This window comes from Linepithema humile, chromosome 3 (assembly GCF_040581485.1).
Source record: "Linepithema humile isolate Giens D197 chromosome 3, Lhum_UNIL_v1.0, whole genome shotgun sequence".
Lineage (NCBI taxonomy): Eukaryota > Metazoa > Arthropoda > Insecta > Hymenoptera > Formicidae > Linepithema > Linepithema humile.
In genome coordinates this window covers 11520964-11542149 of record NC_090130.1, presented here as the reverse complement: position 1 = coordinate 11542149, position 21186 = coordinate 11520964, and the positions used below count along the sequence as shown (strand labels likewise).

General features: G+C 31.3%; 2 protein-coding genes, 2 long non-coding RNA genes and 1 pseudogene across 6 annotated transcripts; 2 read left to right on the top strand and 3 right to left on the bottom strand.

Moving 5' to 3' along the window:
• Positions 1-241: 241 nt before the first annotated feature.
• Positions 242-1123, bottom strand: LOC136998721 (uncharacterized). Its single transcript, XM_067351818.1, has one exon. The coding sequence runs from the start codon at positions 1121-1123 to the stop codon at positions 413-415; it is 711 nt and encodes a 236-aa protein (XP_067207919.1). The 3' UTR covers positions 242-412.
• Positions 1124-1645: 522 nt separating this feature from the next.
• LOC136999076 (uncharacterized) lies at positions 1646-7696 on the bottom strand (annotated as a pseudogene).
• A 3055-nt stretch (positions 7697-10751) lies between these two features.
• Positions 10752-13720, top strand: LOC136999079 (uncharacterized). The gene is made up of 3 exons (XM_067352550.1): positions 10752-10910; positions 12031-12327; positions 12404-13720. Exons 1-3 carry the CDS (start codon positions 10766-10768, stop codon positions 12568-12570), a joined length of 609 nt encoding a protein of 202 aa, XP_067208651.1. The 5' UTR covers positions 10752-10765; the 3' UTR covers positions 12571-13720.
• A 286-nt stretch (positions 13721-14006) lies between these two features.
• Positions 14007-19048, bottom strand: LOC136999082 (uncharacterized). 3 transcript variants are annotated; one of them, XR_010889486.1, is made up of 4 exons: positions 15713-19048; positions 15253-15643; positions 15021-15181; positions 14007-14865 (listed from the first exon to the last, which is right to left on the bottom strand). It is a non-coding gene; the product is annotated as an uncharacterized lncRNA (long non-coding RNA). The 3 variants fall into 3 exon arrangements; XR_010889485.1 differs by having other exon boundaries at positions 14007-15181; positions 15713-19047; XR_010889487.1 differs by having other exon boundaries at positions 14007-15181; positions 15285-15643; positions 15713-19047.
• Positions 19049-19113: 65 nt separating this feature from the next.
• Positions 19114-20923, top strand: LOC136999081 (uncharacterized). The gene is made up of 2 exons (XR_010889484.1): positions 19114-20109; positions 20357-20923. It is a non-coding gene; the product is annotated as an uncharacterized lncRNA (long non-coding RNA).
• The last annotated feature ends 263 nt before the right edge of the window (positions 20924-21186 follow it).

The window sequence follows — 21186 nt, the reverse complement described above, 5'->3', positions numbered from 1 at the left end:
TTTGTAGAATTGTCCAGCAATATTTATTTTAGTTGTTGGGATAGCACGTAAAGTAAACTTATCTGTTTTTGTTGATATACCGTCTTGAATTGTTATTAAATGCATGACAATTATATCTCCGGTTAATATTAATTCACTTTTACATAATATGTCATTTCCTGTACAATTTTCACATGATTCGTTGTGTAATTGACACCAATGAGAAAATGTTACATTTAATAATTCATTAAGATCGAAACTTTTTTTCTTCCGTTTATTAACAGGAATTGAAAGAAGGATATTTTTATTAACAATAGTCGTCGTATTATGACAATTTTTACATCATTTAATGGAAGTGACTTGATGCTCAACTAAATTTTTTATATAATCGTATTTCGTGCAAAGAGCTATAAGAAATTCACATGCATCTCGTTTAACATTTTTGGGTAAAAAATTCTCCTAAACTTTGTCGTATTACATATGTATTCAAGTTAGGCTGTTTGTTTTCATATTGATTTATTAAAATACCTAAAATACTTAATTTATCATACTCAAATATTAGTTTTCCAATAACATTTAAATGTAAAAAGCATTGCAATACTGCATTTGCATAACACGAACCCTTATCTATATTTTGAAAACCATACGTGACCCAAGTAATATTTTTTCGAACTTTTTTATGTGATTCTTGAACAGAACTAATTATTTTGGGTTGTACCCATAAAATATCTTTTATTTTACGATACTTTTCTTTTGAAACAGAAATTATATCTGTTTTGGATTTGTGTATTCGTTTTAATCGATTATATTCAACAATAGCTTCTTCACTAGCTTCTATAGAGGAAGGGTCAAAATTGATCAAATGCAATCCATCTGAAGATGTTACTCGTGACAATGCAACATAAACTTGGCCGTGACTAAATACAGAATTACCTATGTCTATAATAGCATTCTGCAAACTCAGGCCTTGGCTTTTATGAACAGTAATTCCGTAACTTAGACACAATGGAAATTGTTTTCGAATAACATATGCTTTCTCCATCACCGCAAATTTGACATTTACTCTTTCAATTAAATATTCTAAACCTGATGGCAAAAAAAGCTTAATTTTTTCTATATAACCGTGTAACGATGCAGCATGCATCGTCACGGCTACGGACCGAACATCGTCCGTAGCCAAAAAGGGCGCATCGCGCGCCGATAAACTTTTCGTATAAACACCGACGGTCAATCGCCGGACGGCCCCCCACACCCGACCGTTTTCGAAATTTACCAGGTGGGGGTCCGCCGGCTAAACCGCCGATGCTTGCCGATCCTTCGCCAGTCGGGCGGCAGCCGGGTATAAAAGAGGCCCGGCTGTACGCTTTTCCACCAGATCCCGTTCACTGCTCGCCAGTGAACGTCCTGTTGCGAGAGCACTCGTAATCCTTCGAGAATACTCGAAGTCTATGTCCAGCAGCCTCACGAGCACGAGCATACTCGTGCACCAACCGAGCATACTCGGCCTCAGGAACCACTTCCACGTTACGGGCACACCCGTATCCTCGCCGAGCATACTCGGCTCTAGACCACGATACGAGAATACTCGTATTCCTGCCGAGCATACTCGGCCGCCAGGAACCGTCCTCCGTTCCGTCGTGCGAGCATACTCGCACGTTACCGAGCATACTCGGTTTCGTTACCTCGCATACGAGCGCACTCGTATTATAACCGAGCATACTCGGTCTCGTTACCTAAATACGAGCACACTCGTATATTACCGAGCGCACTCGGCTTCATTCTTACATACGGGCCTACCCGTATACCACCGGGAATACTCGGCTCCACGTTAAAACACCAGCCATTTCGAGACGCGGGCAATACGCGCGTCTTCGCGCCCGTCTTCATCCCCTTAAAATCGGGTCCTCAAATCCGGCAGGCAATCGCGAACTAATCGAACCAGCGGCAAACATCGACACCACCGCGCACGCGGCCGAACATATCGATCAGTCGATCGATCCTCGCCGTCGCTCGAACGCATCGACCAACGCGCTCGCAGTCGCCTAGGGGCCACTGCAACACCCGCGCTTGCGCTGACGCTTTCTCGTCACAATTATTCACCACCACCGAGATAATTTATAAACCGCGTTCAAACCAACATATTAAAACGCTCTGTATCCACACGGATTTGTAAAGTATAGACTTCATCAGTTAAGAAATAAATCTTGTTTTATTACTACATTTTATTTATTTCATCCGAGCATTCTTCTGCGTGCCCCCAACCGACCGAACTCCTGACTCCGACGAGTTACTCCACGCAAAACAACGTACCATTTCAACCGTTAGAAATATCTTGTACAACTGAAATGACTTTAGCAATTGTACCATTAACAAGACCCAAACTAGCATCAATATTACGCCTTATCATAACTTTTGCTCCAATTTTTATAACAATTTGTTTCGAAAGCCCAGCTGTTTTAGAATTATCATCATCATTATTTTCCAACACTTTTAATATTTTCTTTTTTATATATGGAATACATTCAATTGTATCTTCAGCAATTAATAATATTTCTTTCGAAGCAATACGACTTAACATTGCAGCATTCAAAACGTCACACATGTGACAAGTGGGCAATAAACAAACGGTATCTGATGGCAAATTGTTAATAAAATCACATAATTCATTTAATCTAAATTCGAAGGAATCTTCTGTAAAAGATATTTTCCTATTTTCCAAAATTTCATAATCAGACTTTGTTAATAAACCAATACGAATTCTTGACAATAATTCACGATAAGACTCATCTTCTTGCTGGCGCATATTAATTGTCAACTCATCGTAATCAAATAATGTAGTCCACAAATTTACAGTCTGTAGGCAACCGATATATTTGTTAACTTTTTCATTTGACAAATCTTTAAAGACAGAATCTTCATGTACAGGAGGCAATTGAAGCAAATCTCCAAACAAAAGAATATGCCTTTTACCAAACCAGCCATCATCACAATCACTTGAATCAAATATTTCAGACAATCGAAGATGTATGTACATTAAAGTCAAATTAGATATCATTGATACTTCATCGATTATAAAAAGAATAACATCTTTAAGTTCCGCTCGTAAAAGTTTTAACACATGATCAGACAATCGTTTATATTTAGGAGTATTACCATGTTCAACAGGTAATTGAAGCAATCTATGAACTGTCAAACCGTCTATATTAAACGCTGCTATGCCAGTAGGTGCTGCTACAGCAGTATCTTTTTTGAGATTTTGTTTTATCCAGCACTTAACAGTTTTAATTAAATAACTTTTTCCAGTACCACCTTCTCCACTAACATATAATCGCAATATTTATTTATCTGACTCTATAATAGTAATAACTCTATCGAATACTCTTTTTTGATCTATATTTAATTTCGCAATCATTTCTGATACATCAATATCTTTAATATTTTTATCACCGAGATCCTTAAAATCTTGCATCGCTTCACCAGCTTCTATATTTTGAACACCTATTGGATTGTCAGGATCATCTTGCGACTCATGTTTTTGTACTTCATCTAAATGTTGCTGCACTAACTCTTTAGCATTTTCAAATGCTTTTTGCAATTCTTCTAGTTTTTCGTGATATTGTAATGCTTCTGTTAAATGTAGTTTTACCTTGTGAAATGATTCTGCATAAGTATCACATCCATTTCTAAGCTCTTCTAATTCTCTCCACAGTTCGAACAGAAGTAATAACGCAAAGAAATACTTTTCCGGTTGTGTATTAACATTATATCTATAATGATTAATAAGATATCCACGCTGTCGTCGTCTAAGATATCCATTTTTAAATTTATAGAATTCAACAAACTTATTTTGTGGTTTGATTTTTGTAATATCATACCATTTTGCAAACTCATAAAGAGACATACATTCTAATTCTTTTGGTCTCTGTGGATAGTGGTTATCTATCAAAGATTCACAAAATATATCTGTCGATTGATCATCAAGTACTTCAATCTCTTTACGAGTTTTCAATTTTCTACATCTTATTCGATTAACATCTAACCATCTAATAGTTGTATTTGGATCAGTTCCATATAAAGCAATACCCAGTAATGTATCAGCAGCTTCAAGAGCTCCACATTCTCTATTACTCGTAAATCGCAAGGCAATACTCCAAAGATAGCTCATCAATGATTTATTCGTATTAATAATAGTATCAGACAACTCACATTTTCCCGCTTTATTCATATATTTAGTAATGTACCAGGTAAGCAGTGACGACTTTTCGCCAATAAATTGTATATCCATATTTCCTTCCCATGCAGTAAGAAGAACAGGATTATAATCATTTATATTACTTTCATCTTCAGTTCGCGGAAGATCATAAAGCCTGCTTCTATGTTTTAATTGCTTTCTACCTGCTATGGCAGTTGTGACATCTCTTATACTTAACGTCTCAGTGACAGGACGAGGAAATCCAAAACGACATCTCCGAACAACTTTACGTCCAACTTTTTTAGAACGGAGACAGTAATCATTATGTTTGTGTCGTTGATGCGTATTAACACGTCTATACAATAATGGTGAAATATTTTTATCTGGCATTTTACAGCTTATATATTTTAAAATAAATTTGGAAACTTCTTCAATAGAAGATTCACCAAGAATTGGAGCATTTTTTATCCAAATTAATAAATGAAAATGTTGTATGCCTCTACCTTGGTATTCTCGTCGCCAAAAATAATGAGTGACTTCTCCGATCGGATGATCTTTGGAACAAATAAAGTCAAGCATCGCACGAAACGTATTATCGAGAAATCTCGATGTTGACACAGGATCTCTAGCAACAAGTACACTGGTGCATGCCGAAGAATCGCACCATCCATTTACTTCACGAATATATTCACCTAACTCTTCCCATAACCATTCAGCGGGACTTAATGTTAGAAACCATGTTGCAGGTCCGTAATGTTGTGTCATACAATTTAAATTATTTCGCGGTTTACTCCAAAATTGTTCCGTATTCCTTAGTGTCGAAAATATTGTGGTTAAATCGGATTCTAACAATTCTTTGGACATTGCTTCTAAATATTCCGCAGCCGTATAACGAACTTGTGGATTAGTTACATTCATCTTATGAAAAATTCCACGATTTAATTGACGGATATTCGTATTATTTAACAAAAAGAATAGGTATTGTTGATTTAATCTATACTGTGGATGTTTAGACATTAAACGACATTTAACAAATTCATGATCATGAAGCTTGACCTGCCTAGTTTCGTGCTGTCCATTAATACCAAAAGAATATAAATCTGGAAAACATAATAAATCCAAAGATTTCTCACGATTATCCAAAGGTAAATCATAGACTTTTAACATTTGATATAAAGCTGTTGCAGTTTTATTTGTTCTCTTTTCATATAATGGATATATAGTATATTGCTCATAATAACCATCATTTTCATCATTAATAACCTGAGTTAGCATTGCCTCATGCTGATTGAATGCAGCATCTCCAAGATTTTTTGTTCCCTGTATTTCGGTTTCTAAATTATTACTTAATGACACATGCTCCTCATCCAATACATCTTTTGCAACATTTTCATCCTCTTGCATCTGGAATTCCAGATTATTTAATTTTTCCAAAGATAATTCATTATGACTATTTGGTAATATTATTTCAGAATACAAAGGATTATTATTCTTTAACCATATTAATGCATCAAATACTTTTTTAACATTTACCATCTCTTCCCATATAATTTTTGATTTTGTGGGAATACCTCTGACTAAGATATATAATTCATGATTAATATTTATTGCATCGGTATTAGAACATAATTTGTTTAATGTCTCTTGTATAGGAAGTGGTAAATGAAATGTTCTACCTTTAACTTTTTGTATCATTTGCCTTTCAGGTAATTTTTTGTTCATAACAGTTGTCATTTTAACAACAGTTTGAAATGCTTTAGCTCTCTGTATAAGAATCTTTTCAAATGTATTAAGAGATGATATTACTTCAGGCACATTATTTGTAAAAAGATTATTCAAAATGCAATACGCAGGCATTAAACCTTGACAAAATTTTTGTTTACAATAAATACATATATATTGTGCATTAATTTGTTGTTTCTTCACATGTATCATTAAATCTTTCCAAACTGGATTATCTATTTTTGCTTTAATGATTTCAGAAACATTTTTTTTATAACAAAGCTTTTCGCACGATACACAAGCATAACGCGGTGTATCCATTAGACGTTTTTTCAAGGCTTTAAACGCATTCTTATGCTTAAAAAAGATATCATCATCACTTATAATTGCATCGGTTTGTTGATGTTTGTATATATCTGCTTTCTCTTGTGCAGCAATAACAGTTTTATTTAATGCTTCCAAATCAGCACAATTTAATGCTTCATCTAAATTCAACATTTTTTGATACAAATTTATAAGTTGATAAATCAAACGCCTTATATTTCTCACTTTCGGAAAATGGGGCGATAACACAATAGAATTGGTAGAAACATCGCTCCACAAATAGTGAAATTAATATAGCAACTCTGTGCATGACCAAGTTTCGTATTTGATGTTTTTACTGTACATGTACGAATACTTTCTATCAATCTAGGAACATTCTTTACAGTACATGTACTAACAGTTTCAAGAAATTTTTCATATCGTTCAATCAAAACTGGATTGTCAATTTTACATGAGGTACTGCACGACCACGATTTTTTTGCTAGTGCTGTTATCAAAGGTAACACACTTACAATTTGCCCTTCCATGTTCATTACTAAAGATTCTTCTAAAATTGCATTACGATATGTAGACTCTACAAAATAATTTTCAGATGATGCTGTGTGTCTAGATATCCCACATAACACATCTAATTTTTCATTAATTCCACAACACTTATCAACAAGAGTCAAGCATACTTCTGATTTCTTTTTAAGTACAGCTAATATATTATACATCTTACGAATATAACTGTTCCTAATATGTATACACCAACGTATTATTTTCTCGGCTTCTAATTGTTTTTCGATCTGACCTGTAATATTTAATTTATTTGAAATATTTTTAATAATTATTGTGTGTGTGTCAAAGAAGTATGAAGTTTTATTGTTGAATTCTGACACCGAAAACTTTTATATTTTTTAACAATTTTATTTGCAACATTGCATTTATTTATTACAAATTTGCTTTTATTCTCTTTTCTTCTTTCTTCTCTTTTGTTCTCGTAATATTGTCTGTTACAACATTTACGCTGTAATATTTTTTGTCTACTTTGTTTGTTTTGCGAGCCTATAGCATAAAATATGCATTGTTGTGTGCTTTTTTCAACAAAATCTTCTTCATATCGCAATCTTTTTTTAGCGCAATCATTTTTTAAATCACTTTTATCTTGAGACCGTTTTTCAGAGCAACATCTTTCTAAATTATTTTTCTTTTTATATAGACGTCGTTTTTTAGCGCAATTTTCTTCCAAATTATTTTCAAATTGACGCCGTTTTAAGACATTTTCTACATTTTGTTTATACTGATCTTGATTCTTATATTCATTTTTATTTTTCTTTCGTAATTCTTTAAATTCAAGATTTTTTTGCAATCGATTTGCTTTTTGTTGCTCCGTCTCTTTTTGACGTTTTATACGTGCACGAGTTGCTAAAGCTTCTCTTTTTTTAATTATTGCTAATGGAAGCACTTTTTGAAGAGTATTATTTAAATCCTGAGGGAAGTGTTCAATCACATTAGATTTAAAAATTTTTATTAAATGAGAACGCATTAAACTATGATCATATCTCACTTTTTCAGGTTTAATATTAAATAATAATGAAATTGCAAAAGCTATAGCAAAAACACCGCAATCATTACTATTCGGTTGTTTTTGTACAGTAGGAAACTTGACAGGCCGCTCATTAAAAGGATAAGTTGGAAATAATTGTCTTAAGAACTTTTCATAATCACTGTGCAACTTTTTGTTATTTAATGAATCATAGATAAATAAATTTTTTCTATCATAATAACTGCATATCCAATGATTTGTGCTATGTAATATCTGTATATGTTTTTTGTCTTCTGGTATAGGTTTTATATACTCAAGACGTTGCAATTTCCATGTCTCTTCAGGTCTATAATGTGAACAATTTTTTAAAAGTTGGTTAAAATGATCCATATGTTCATCGTTTAACCAACCGCCTTGAACAATAATATCTTTCTGATCTGATAACTGCGTAATCTGTACAATTTCTGTTTTTATCTTACTAACTTTTTGATTTTCATGTTTATTTTCATTTTTCTTTCGTAATTCTGTAATAAATTTACGATTTTTTTACAATCGATTTGCTTTTTGTTCCTCCGTCTCTTTTTGACGTCTCATACGTGCACGAGTTGCTAAAGCTTCTCTCTTTTGAATCATTGCTAATGGAAGCACTTTTTGAAGAGTATTATTTAAATCCTGAGGAAAGTGTTCAATCACATTAGATTCAAAAATTTTTATTAAATGAGAGCGCATTAAACTATGATCATATCTCACTTTTTCAGGTTTAATATTAAATAATAATGAAATTGCAAAAGCTATAGCAAAAACACCGCAATCATTACTATTCGGTTGTTTTTGTACAGTAGGAAACTTGACAGGCCGCTCATTAAAAGGATAAGTTGGAAATAATTGTCTTAAGAACTTTTCATAATCACTGTGCAACTCTTTGTTATTTAATGAATCATAGATAAATAAATTTTTTCTATCATAATAACTGCATATCCAATAATTTGTGCTATGTAATATCTGTATGTTTTTTATTTTCTGGTATAGGTTTTATATACTCAAAGCATTGCAATTTCCATACCTCTTCAGGTCTATAATCTGAACAATTTTTTAAAAGTTGGTTAAAATGATCCATATGTTTATCGTTTAACCAATCACCTTGAACAATAATATTTTTTTGATCTGATTTTAACATCATCTGTTTTTCTATTTTGATAGACATTTTTGTTTTATTAATATTATTAAAATTATTCTATATTTTCTATATTCTTACAGGCACACAACAATCTTACAGACGCACAGCAGTCGATTTTTGTAGGCGCACAGCAGCCAATTTTTATAGGCGCACAACAGCCTTGTATGGGCGCACAGCAGCCGGTCTTTATAGGCGCACAGCAGCCTTGTATGGGCGCACAGCAGCCGGTCTTTATAGGCGCACAGCAGCCTTGTATGGGCGCACAGCAGCCGGTCTTTATAGGCGCACAGCAGCCTTGTATGGGCGCACAGCAGCCGCTCTTTATAGGCGCACAGCAGCCTTGTATGGGCGCACAGCAGCCTTGTATGGGCGCACAGCAGCCGGTCTTTATAGGCGCACAGCAGCCTTGTATGGGCGCACAGCAGCCGGTCTTTATAGGCGCACAGCAGCCTTGTATGGGCGCACAGCAGCCGCTCTTTATAGGCGCACAGCAGCCTTGTATGGGCGCACAGCAGCCTTGTATGGGCGCACAGCAGCCGGTCTTTATAGGCGCACAGCAGCCTTGTATGGGCGCACAGCAGCCGGTCTTTATAGGCGCACAGCAGCCTTGTATGGGCGCACAGCAGCCGCTCTTTATAGGCGCACAGCAGCCTTGTATTGGCGCACAACAGCCTTTATTAAAATAAATAAATATACTTACCTGTTGAGAGAAATCTGCACCAAAATTCCACAAAGTCCTCGATCCTCCAAGAGTTCTATATATAAAATGTTAAATTTAGCAATGTAAATTTTTTTTAAGTCTCGATAAATAATTTTACGTTTATAAATGTCATTTTAAAGATTAGAATTTGCTAGAATAAATCATAATAAATAACATTGTTAATTTCATGAATGTTAACAGACTCAATATTTTGATTCATAAAATGACAAAAAATTTATTAAATATTTAATAATTTCTAGTCATTTTATTAAATTGATTAATATAAATTTGCTAACATTATAAAATTAACAATGATTAAAGTATTATTCATTGCTCATTCTATTACATATTATGATATTATGGGAAAATATTTTTACTTTTATGACTTTAACTTATTACAATGAAATTTTAACACGGGAACATATTTACAGATCATTTTTATAATAATTAATACAAATAACCTTTATCTTATCTTATTAAGAACGTAAAAACCTTCTAGTTTATTTTATATATATAATTAGTACACATACCTCAAAAACTGCATAATACAGCTTCTTCCTCTTCTTTTTATATTTATTGATCACTTATTAAGAAATCACTTATTTATAAGTACAAATAATACGACATACGACAATGATGAGACTGACACGCGTATACTTACAATGCCGTATACACAGAAGATGCGCAAAGCCCCACAAACGCGATTCTTGATTGATTGTGTATGGGTCCTGTCAGCTAAGATCGGATCTACAATAGGTGTAGCTTTAAGCCGCAAGAAATTAATCACTTAGGCCGGTATTCATAGTTGATTCTTATATTTAAGACCATCTCTACAGTCTTAAAATAAGCCAATCACAAAGCCATATCAGACATTATAGAAGAATAATTACTGTCAATCTACTGATTGGTCAATTTCTTGCGACTTAAAATTTACTACACCTATTATAGATCTAAAGACCAATGTCCACGATACTAGAAATCGGTGCGAGAAATGTGTAGCCAATAAAATTGCATCTTTTATGTATGGAAAAGACAGGACCCACGCAGCCAATCAAGAATCGCGTTTGTGGCGCTTTCCGCATCTATGTATACTGTAGGTATACGCGTGTGAGTCTCATCATTGTCCTATCCTTTCGATGATTTATGGCGCTACCGTTAATAACGTTGTTTCCGCCTCGCGCTCGCAAGTTTGTGTATTTCATCACATCACGTATTCAAGGATTTTCACGTATTCAAGGATTTGTGTTTCATCATCAAGAATCAATGAAAATAATCAAGGATATTAAAAGTAAGTAGCAAATTTCTTATAATATTATATAAAATAATGGCTGCGTTTGTCTTGCTCGCTTTTGTACTGAAAGCGTTATTCTATCTTCGACATATGAGCAAGAAAGGTAAACTGATGCTTTCAGCATGAAAGCGAGCAAGATGAATCCAGCCATTATGATATTTCATATAATTCAGATCCTAAATGTAATAGAATGTGAATAATACCTCAAGCGTTGTTAACTTTGTGATTATTTACATTATTTTGCATTATTAGCAGACTTATCTTAATCAATTTAATAAAATGACTAACTACTATTAATTTAATGAAATTAATTAAATATTCTGCATCTTTATTAATATTTCTAATCATTTTATGAGTTAAGACATTGAGCTTGCTAACAATCATGAAATTAACAATGATTGAAGTATCATTCATCGCTCATTCTATTATATTTAAGAATATAAAATCTGAATTAGATGGAATTCATTATTTCTATTGTATCAAAATCAGAAGTAAAAATTTGTTTCTTATAATATCACATAATGGCTGCATTCGTCTTGTTCGCTTTTGTATTGAAAGCATCAATTTAGAATAACGCTTTCAGTACAAAAGCGAGCAAGACGAACGCAGCCATTATGATATTATAAGAAACGAATTTTTACTTTTGATTACAATGAAATTTTAATACAATATAAACAATGAATTCCATCTAATTCAGATTTTATATTCCTAAATGTAATAGAATGAGCGATGAATGATACTTCAATCATTGTTAATTTCATGATTGTTAGCAAGCTTAATGTCTTAACTCATAAAATAAATAGAAATATTAATAAAAATGCAGGATATTAAATTAATTTAATTAATTAAATTAGTAGTAGTTAGTCATTTTATTAAATTATTAAGATATAAGTCTACTAATAATGCAAAATAATGCAATTATTAAATTGATTAAGATATAAGTCTGCTAATAATGCACAATAATGCAAAATAATGCAATTAATCATGAAGTTAACAACGCTTGAGGTATTATTCATCACATTCTATTACAAATGATCATTCAAGAACGTAAAGAAGTATGTCTGATTTCTAGTTTATTTTAAAATAAAAATATTTAACTATATATGTTCTCTTTTAGTGTCACAAGCCGATCAAATGCCGGAAACTGATAATACAACACTTATAAATGCAGCTGTGCTGCAAGAAGAACAGCAGCGACAATTGGCATCATTACCACCACCGCCACCCCCGTTACAGCCACCACCACCATCATCACAACAGCCACTGCCATCGCAGCCTCCACTGCAATCGCAGCCGCCATTGCCATCGCAGCCGCTACTGCCATCGCAGCCGCCACTGCCATCGCAGTCATCACTGCCATCGCAACCGCCACTGCCATCGCAGCCGTCACAGAAAGAGCAGGAACAGCAGAAACGTAAGTATAGCAACTATATAATAAAATATTTATTTTTTTAGAAATAGCAATTTATATAAACAATTTTTTATTTTAGCCAAAAGATGGAATAGAGCAGGCCGCCAAAGGAATGTTTGGAGCAGTCGAGGCTATCGAGGCTATCGAGACAGTCGAGGCTATCGAGGCGGTCGAGGCGGTCGAGGCGATCAAGGCGGTCGAGGCGCTAAAAGTGGTATAACAATAACTAACAACTACTATAATTAATTATAGTAGTTGTTAGTTATTACTACTATAATTAATTATAGTAACAATAACTAACAACTACTATAATTAATTATAGTAGTTGTTAGTTATTACTACTATAATTAATTATAGTAGTTGTATAATAAAAAAAACTTAAGAACTACTATACTTAATAATATTGTGCAAAACGATATAAAAAGAACTGAAGAACTACTATACTAAATAATATTATGCAAAACGATATAAAAAGAACTTAAGAACTACTATACTTAATAATATTAATTATATCGATAACGAACAACTACTATAATAAATTAATTATTACTATAATTAATTTATTATACTATACTTAAATACTACTATACTATACTTAAATTAATTACTATACTTAAATAAATACTATACTTAAATTATACTATACTTAATAATATTAATTATATCGATAACGAACAACTACTATAATAAATTAATTATTACTATAATTAATTATAGTAGTTGTTCGTTATCGATATAATTAATATTATTAAGTATAGTAGTTCTTAAGTTCTTTTTATATCGTTTTGCATAATATTATTAAGTATAATAGTTCTTAAGTTCTTTTTATGTCGTTTTGCACAATATTATTAAGTATAGTAGTTAAGTTTTTTTTATTTTTATATATATCGTTTTTAATACTTTACTGGTACTACTTGCATCGTATAAAAAATATAGTTTTGTTACTTTTTGTTACTCATTAAAGTAAGCGTACAATTTTTATTTTTAGATTACATAAATATAAAATATATATATAAGCATTAGAATACTACAACAGAATATTAAGTATTACTGGTACTACTTGCATCGTATAAAAAAGAGCTATAAAAATAAAAACTTTTACTTATTAAAGTGAGCGTACAATTTTTAGATTACATAAATGTAATTAAGTATTACTGGTATTACTTGCATCGTATAATTACTTATTAAAGCGTACAATTTTTAGATTACATAAATCTAAAATATATATGTAAGCATTAGTTAAGTATTACTGGTACTACTTGCATCGTATAAAAAAGAGCTATAAAAATTATTCTATAGTTTTGTTACTTTTTGTTACTTATTAAAGTGAGCGTACAATTTTTAGATTACATAAATCTAATTAAGTATTACTGGTATTACTTGCATCGTATAATTACTTATTAAAGCGTACAATTTTTAGATTACATAAATCTAAAATATATATGTAAGCATTAGAATACTACAACAGAATATTAAGTATAGTATATAAGTATTTTTTATATCATTTTATTATAATAATACTTTGCTGGTACTACTTGCATCGTATAAAAAAGCCATAAATAAAAATTATTATTCTATAGTCTTCTTGTTACTTATTATTACTTATTATACTTATTATTTCTAGTTCAATAATTACCCCCGGATTGACATGCTTCCTCTAATCACAAGAAATCACGTTCAGATCAAGTTCATCAATTGCACTTGATCTGAACGTGATTTCTTGTGATTAGAGGAAGCATGTCAATCCGGGGGTAATTATTGAATGAACTAGAAATAATAAGTAACAAGAAGACTATAGAATAATAATTACTTATTAAAGCGTACAATTTTTAGATTACATAAATCTAAAATATATATGTAAGCATTAGAATACTACAACAGAATATTAAGTATAGTATATAAGTATATACTAGTTTTTTTATATCATTTTATAATAATACTTTGCTGGTACTACTTGCATCGTATAAAAAAGAGCCATAAATAAAAATTATTATTCTATAGTCTTCTTGTTACTTATTATTCTAGTTCAATAATTACCCCCGGATTGACATGCTTCCTCTAATCACAAGAAATCACGTTCAGATCAAGTTCATCAATTGCACTTGACATTACATAGTCATTTAAAAAAATGTTATATATTTAACTGACTAGTCATTGCTTATAATTATGATACCATCCTTTGAAATGAGATTTCTACTTTAGGTGTAGATGACTCTTCTTCCTTTGATTCCAAAGAAAAAGGTGGTATTCTACAAAATCAAATGAATATCCGTCTTCTCTTTCTATCCTAAATGTTTCCCTAGAATTAAAAAATAAAATTAAAAAAACAACGCTTATATATTGATAAGAATTAGATAATCATACCACATATAACCACTAGGAGCTTGCAAACTCACATGACTACTATATTGAAAACCCATATAAATGGTATATATATATATTATATATAACAGTAACGCGAACATTCTCTGTTGTTTCTTTATGTACTTCCGACATTTGCAGTCAATCATCAATAATTACCCCAGGATTGACGTGCTTCCTCTAAATTGATAAATGAAACAGTAAAATTACATAATAAAATAATATATAACGTTGTTTTGTTATTCTTATTAACATCTTAAAATTAATAATTTTCTAACTTTTTTTGTTTAATTAGTTATCTAATTTGCTTTTAGAATAAAATCACAAGAAATTACGTTCAGGTCAAGTTCATCAATCGCACTTGACATTATCCTTTGAAATCAGATTTCTACTTTAGGTGTAGATAACTCTTCTTCCTTCGATTCCAAAGAAAAAGGTGGTATTGTAATCAAAATCAAATGAATATCCGTCTTCTCTTTCCATCCTAAATGTTTCCCTAGAGTTAAAAAATAAAAATTAAAAAAACAACGCTTATATATTGATAAAAATTAGATAATCATATCATACCATATATAACCACTAGGAGCTTGCAAACTCACATGACTACTATATTGAAAACTCATGTAAATGGTAAAAATTATATATATATATATAACAGTAATATAACGCAGACATTCTCTGTTTCTTTATGTACTTCCGATAATTCAAGCCATAAATGATTTTTTTTCTGCCATGCTCGGAAGATCTTTTGTGCTACAAAACATGGTTCCTTGTCTGGATGATAGGTCAAAAATTTATCGAACAATTCGTGTTGCAATGCTGCTTTCTTATTTGTAGTATATGGCAACAACACATCTTCATGAGCAACATAATCTAATCCTGGAATAGCGTACAAACTGCGACTGCTCTCATGATTGCCCAATTGCCCAAGAAAGTTACCGCTTCTGTTTGAGCGCCGCTAAACAGTATATGAAAGTATTATATAACATATAAAGCAAAATAAAAATTATAATTTTTTGCTTCTTACCATAAAAGGACAATCTCGTTGATCAATGATATATATATACACTTATACACTTATTTCACTTAATACGAATTTCTAACAAATTTGGTCACTCGCACTACACTGCTCTGGATAAGCAGTCTTATTAAGTGTGCATAGTGCGAGTGGCCAAATTTGTTAGACCGAATTCACTATAATTACTTTTTTTTTTATTTTAACACTTTCTGAACTGAAAGGTTATATAAATGCCAAACAAACGTAAGCGCGCGCCGCGCGGCTTCTCAGCGCCATCGGCGCACCTAACGTCAGAAACTTGCAGATTCCACCATCTGCACAAAGTACACTTTCTGTCCACTAATTATCTAACTACAGAATACTGAGAGTGTACACTTCTGCACTTTAAGATCGAAAAAAATTTTTTTTATGAAGAATACTATTATTTTTTATATACACTATCTTTATTCGTCTCCACAACACGTTATATATAATTTTACAACCGATACTAATATATAAATGTAATTAATATATACATCAAAACTGCGAGCTGACAGGTCTGAGCGCCGCCATGTTAGAATAGAAAATGATGACGCTGACCAATAAGACACGAGCGACATACATCTCAACGCGACATACATCCTAGCGAGATGATTTTCTAGATTTCTCGACTTTGAATGCATATATTTATTTTTATAAAGCACACAGAGCAAAAACAAGCAGACTTTTCTTATGTAATTTGGGTATGCGCTATCGATTGAGCCTATTGCCAACTCAATCGGCCCAGCCGTTATTGAGATCCGATAATCTCGGCTTGTCTCAACTTTCGGGCTCGCGTAAAGATACACGGTCGGTCTTGCGCTGCGCGTGAACTTGGCGCGAGACACTACCGTGTCTCTTGATGTAATAATATATATAATATATATAGTATAGTATATGTAAAATATGGTGAAATATAGTATGCAATATAATAATATATGTACGACAGCATTTTTTTAGATTTTTTTTTAAATATATACGACAGCTTTATGTACAAAAGTTTTATAGAAGAGTTTTATAGAAATAGTGTACAACTTTTTTCATAGTTCTTTAATCCCACTTGGCGTCATTTCCTGATATCATATTTTTTTATAGTTTTAATATACACAACAGCATTACTTGTTGAAAGGTTTTAATATGTACGACAGCTTTTTTTGAAAGGGTAATATATACGACTGGTTTTTTGATAGGTTTAATATATACGGCAATTTTTTTTAAATGTAAAACAATACTGTTTTGTTTTGGTTGTGACAAGAGCGTGTACTTGGCGCCTTTTTCTTTACCTTTTTTTTTTGAAAAGGTTATTTTTTGAGATATTATTTCTTTTTTTTTAGTAATTTGTTTTGATTGTGACAAGAGCGTGTACTTGGCACCTTTATTTTACCTTTTTTTTTAAAAAAGGTAATTGATAGATATTTTTTTTTAATGATATATATACGACAGTGTTTTTTAAAGCTAAAATAATGAAATATCAGTTAGATTTTGCTAAAGACGGCCCATTATCACCCCAGTCGTACTTTCAGTATACAGCATACGACGGTCCTCTTTAATTAATTAAGTTAAAAAAATACAAAATTCTGTAAGTATCATATTGTTTCTAGGCCATTGTGTTTTTCTAATTGAAGCATCATCAGCTTCAATCCAATCATTTTCTTCTCTATGCAGGGTGTCCCATTTAACTTGAGACAACTAAATATTTCGAAAAATAAGCATTGTACGAAAAAATGTCCCAAATAAATTTTTAATATTATCAAGGGGGACGTCTGGCTGTATAAAAATTAACCCGCCCCCACCGCCCCTTGGGGGTGGGGCGGGTGGCAACTTTGAAATTTCAAATAGGAACCTCCATTTTTTTATTACAGATTCGGATTCCTTGGAAAAAAATACGTAAGTTTTGTCCGAGACATTTTTTCGAATCGTGATAGATGGCGCTGTAATCAGTGAAAATTAGTTTTTGCCATTTTCTCTCACCATCGGGGTGCTTTATTTCGGTGAGTCCCCTCGCCTCTCACTATTCAATTACAATAAATGCTCGAAATGATGACTTTCCATTTTGATGCATTTATTAACTCGAGCTTGGAATGCTTGTACACATGTAGAAAGTGTATCTGGCGTTATTTGTGCGCAAGCATATCTAATACGTTCCACCATGTTTTCTCGAGTATTTGGTATTTTTGTATACTCTTTTTCTTTAAGGTAACATAAAATTATTTCAACTTTCAAAATTATTTCAACTTTTTTCTCTAAAGATAAATAATCCATTATTTATTTAATAATGGCTGAAATAAAGAACGCGTCCGTAAAAAAACAAGTAGCTAGCGTACCAAAACTATGAGGCATCTACAAATGTAGTAAATTTCTGAAATACTGAAAATACTGAAAAGGAGAAACAAAATAAATGAAAGAAATTAAGTCAGAACAATTCTTCAATAACTGGATTCTTTAAATTTCAAGTCAAGTAAATTTCAGTAATACGTACGCTAGCTACTTGTTTTTTTACGGACGCGTTCTTTATGCCAGCAAATAAATAATGGATTATTTATCTTTAGAGAAGAAAGTTGAAATAATTTTGAAATAATTTTGAAAGTTGAAATAATTTTATGTTACCTTAAAGAGAAAGTGTATACAAAAGTACCAAATACTCGAGAAAACATGGTGGAACGTATTAGATATGCTTGCGCACAAATAACGCCAGATACACTTTCTACATGTGTACAAGCATTCCAAGCTCGAGTTAATAAATGCATCGAAATGGAAAGTCATCATTTCGAGCATTCCCACATAGCAAAGATCTTCCCAGGACATCCCAATTTGATCGAAATAGTCCCAGTTTGATCCAGAACAAAACGTTATCCGTAGGATTACCTGAGGATATCCCGTGTAGCATGTCCTGTGGATATCTTATGTACGATCTCCGCAGGACATCCCATTTTGATCAAAATGATTCGAATGATACAGATCGATAATAAATAGTTATTCGTAGGATTTCCTAAAGATATTTCTAGCACAAAAAATATACGTACATTAAAATTGCTGTTTCTTCAAATTTAGCAAAAGATTTCTTACATAAATATTTTTTAGTAAGACATTTTTTTGCTTAATTTGAACAGAGAACAAATTTAATTTTGTGTGCATGCGTAAACACACATATAACATACAAATATAATTTTAATCCGTCCATTTGTTAAGAGCAAAGTACAAGTATATATATAGAAAAAATATTTATTTCTATTATATGACGATACTAGAACTTGGTCATCGAGTTCTTGGTTCGAGAAGCCAGTATATACAGTGATGGAAGAAAGTTCCGTAATGGTCAAATATCTTGGAAAATATTGATTATGGAAGAAAATGTTCAATACAAAAGTTTTAGTATATCAAATGATCTATTATATGGTTATATTGAAATGACCTTCATGTGACCTTGAAAGACACCGCGAAGGTCAACTTTGAAATCTTAAATAGAATCTCTTATTTTCTATTACATATTCTTAAAGCTGGTGTTAAGACGTTTCCGAAACAATATAATAAAATTATTTTTTATTAAGTACTTTTCGAGTTATGAGGCTTGAAGGTTACAGCATTTTGACATAAAATACAAAATATCTTGTAAAATATTCAATTTTCAGAAATCTTTCAGAAGAAAAAATATGTATAATTTGCAACATGCAGCTGCATATTTTTTTTTAAAAGCAACAATGTGTTTTCTTTATATCAATTGATTCGTCTCATTATTTTATGCATAAAAGTATTAAGGTAAGATTCCTGAAAATTGAATGTTTTACAAGATATTTTGTATTTTATGTCAAAATGCTGTAACTTTCAAGCCTCATAACTCGAAAAGTATTTAATAAAAAATAACTTCATTATAGTGTTTCGGAAACGTCTTGACACCAGCTTTAAGAATATGTAATAGAAAATAGGAGTTTCCATTTAAGATTTCAAAGTTGACCTTTGCGGTGTCCTTCAAGGTCACATGAAGGTCATTTCAATATAACCATATAATAGACCACTTAATATATTAAAACTTTTGTATTAAACATTTTCTTCCATAATCATTAATTTCCAAGATATTTGACCGTTACGGAACTTTCTCCCATCACTGTATAAGATTACCGCTTTTTGATTACCTAACCTTTCTCGAATCGACAACTCGAATCAAATTCTAGTGTTGTAGATCGGTGAACATTGAGATTAACGCAGACAGTGAAGTGTGAGTTTTGTGCTATGATTCTCCCTTAAAAAACGGAAAAAGGCGCATAAGCGATAATATAAGGCGTCAGGAACTATTAAATTGACAGATAATTATTAAAATCTAAAATTATTATATTATATGCAGGTCATCTTTCTATATATATCATCAATAAGGTTATGTTTGAGAGATGTTGGTTAGTAGAACACCGCTACTACAATTTTTATTTATATATTTTATATTAATTTTTGTGCTATATATATATTTATAGCACAATTATATATATATATATATATATATATATATATATATATATATACATATATATATATATATATGTATATAATTTTTACAAATAAGTTAGTTTTACGTATGTAATATTATGTATATGTATAGTATAGTAAAAATAGGATTCAATATTATTGTTTTAAATTATATTGCAGGAAGAGTTTGCTTATTTACAGTAAAAAAAAGACTATAGATACTAATATTTAAGTCATCATTAATTATTGCGTAAACAAGGTAACATAATATTCTTAACTTATGGCATAAACAAGGTAACATAATACATGCATCTTTAAGAATAACTAGTTCTTTGAAAAATGACAAGAATTATGTATATGTAGGAAATATTAATGTTTGTTTTGTTAATAAATTTAGTGAATGTAAGTTTAGTGAATATATACTACGTATATATATATATATATATATATATATATACCCACACATACAAATACATAAACAAACACTTAAACACATAGATATTTACACTAATAAATCTATACATAATGCATATACATATAATACATACATTAGATTTAGTTATTAAATTATAAAAATTAGATTAACTTTCTATCTAATTCATTAAACATCTGGTTTAAAAAAATTAAAAATATATTGAGAGGTATATGTTTATATTTATGTTATATAAATGTTTATACGTATTTGTAGGTACAGTTCAATTAAAATACCCGCAAGCTACTGAGCACGAAATTTCGGAACCAATTAAATCATGACTTCGTCATGCAATTAAAAAAATAAAAAATCTGAATGCTGCACAATAAAATATTTAATACTTTTTTTTTATATTTTGTTCATGTGTATAAATTATACATAATATTAGCAATTTTATGTATAAAATATTATGTATGTAATATTATTCATATTAAGTTATAATATTTAGTAATATCAAGTTTATTAATTTATATCTAACACTGTGACTAGTGCAATTTTGAAATGTACAAGACGTATCTTTAGTTTTCGTTTTTATATA

Coding starts and splice junctions, on each gene's coding strand:
- LOC136999079 (XM_067352550.1), top strand. CDS start 10,766: ATGGCGCTACCGTTAATAACGTTGTTTCCGCCTCGCGCTCGCAAGTTT. Junction 10,911..12,030: donor AATAATCAAGGATATTAAAA/GTAAGTAGCAAA, acceptor GTTCTCTTTTAG/TGTCACAAGCCGATCAAATG. Junction 12,328..12,403: donor AGAGCAGGAACAGCAGAAAC/GTAAGTATAGCA, acceptor TTTTTATTTTAG/CCAAAAGATGGAATAGAGCA.
- LOC136998721 (XM_067351818.1), bottom strand. CDS start 1,123: ATGCATGCTGCATCGTTACACGGTTATATAGAAAAAATTAAGCTTTTT.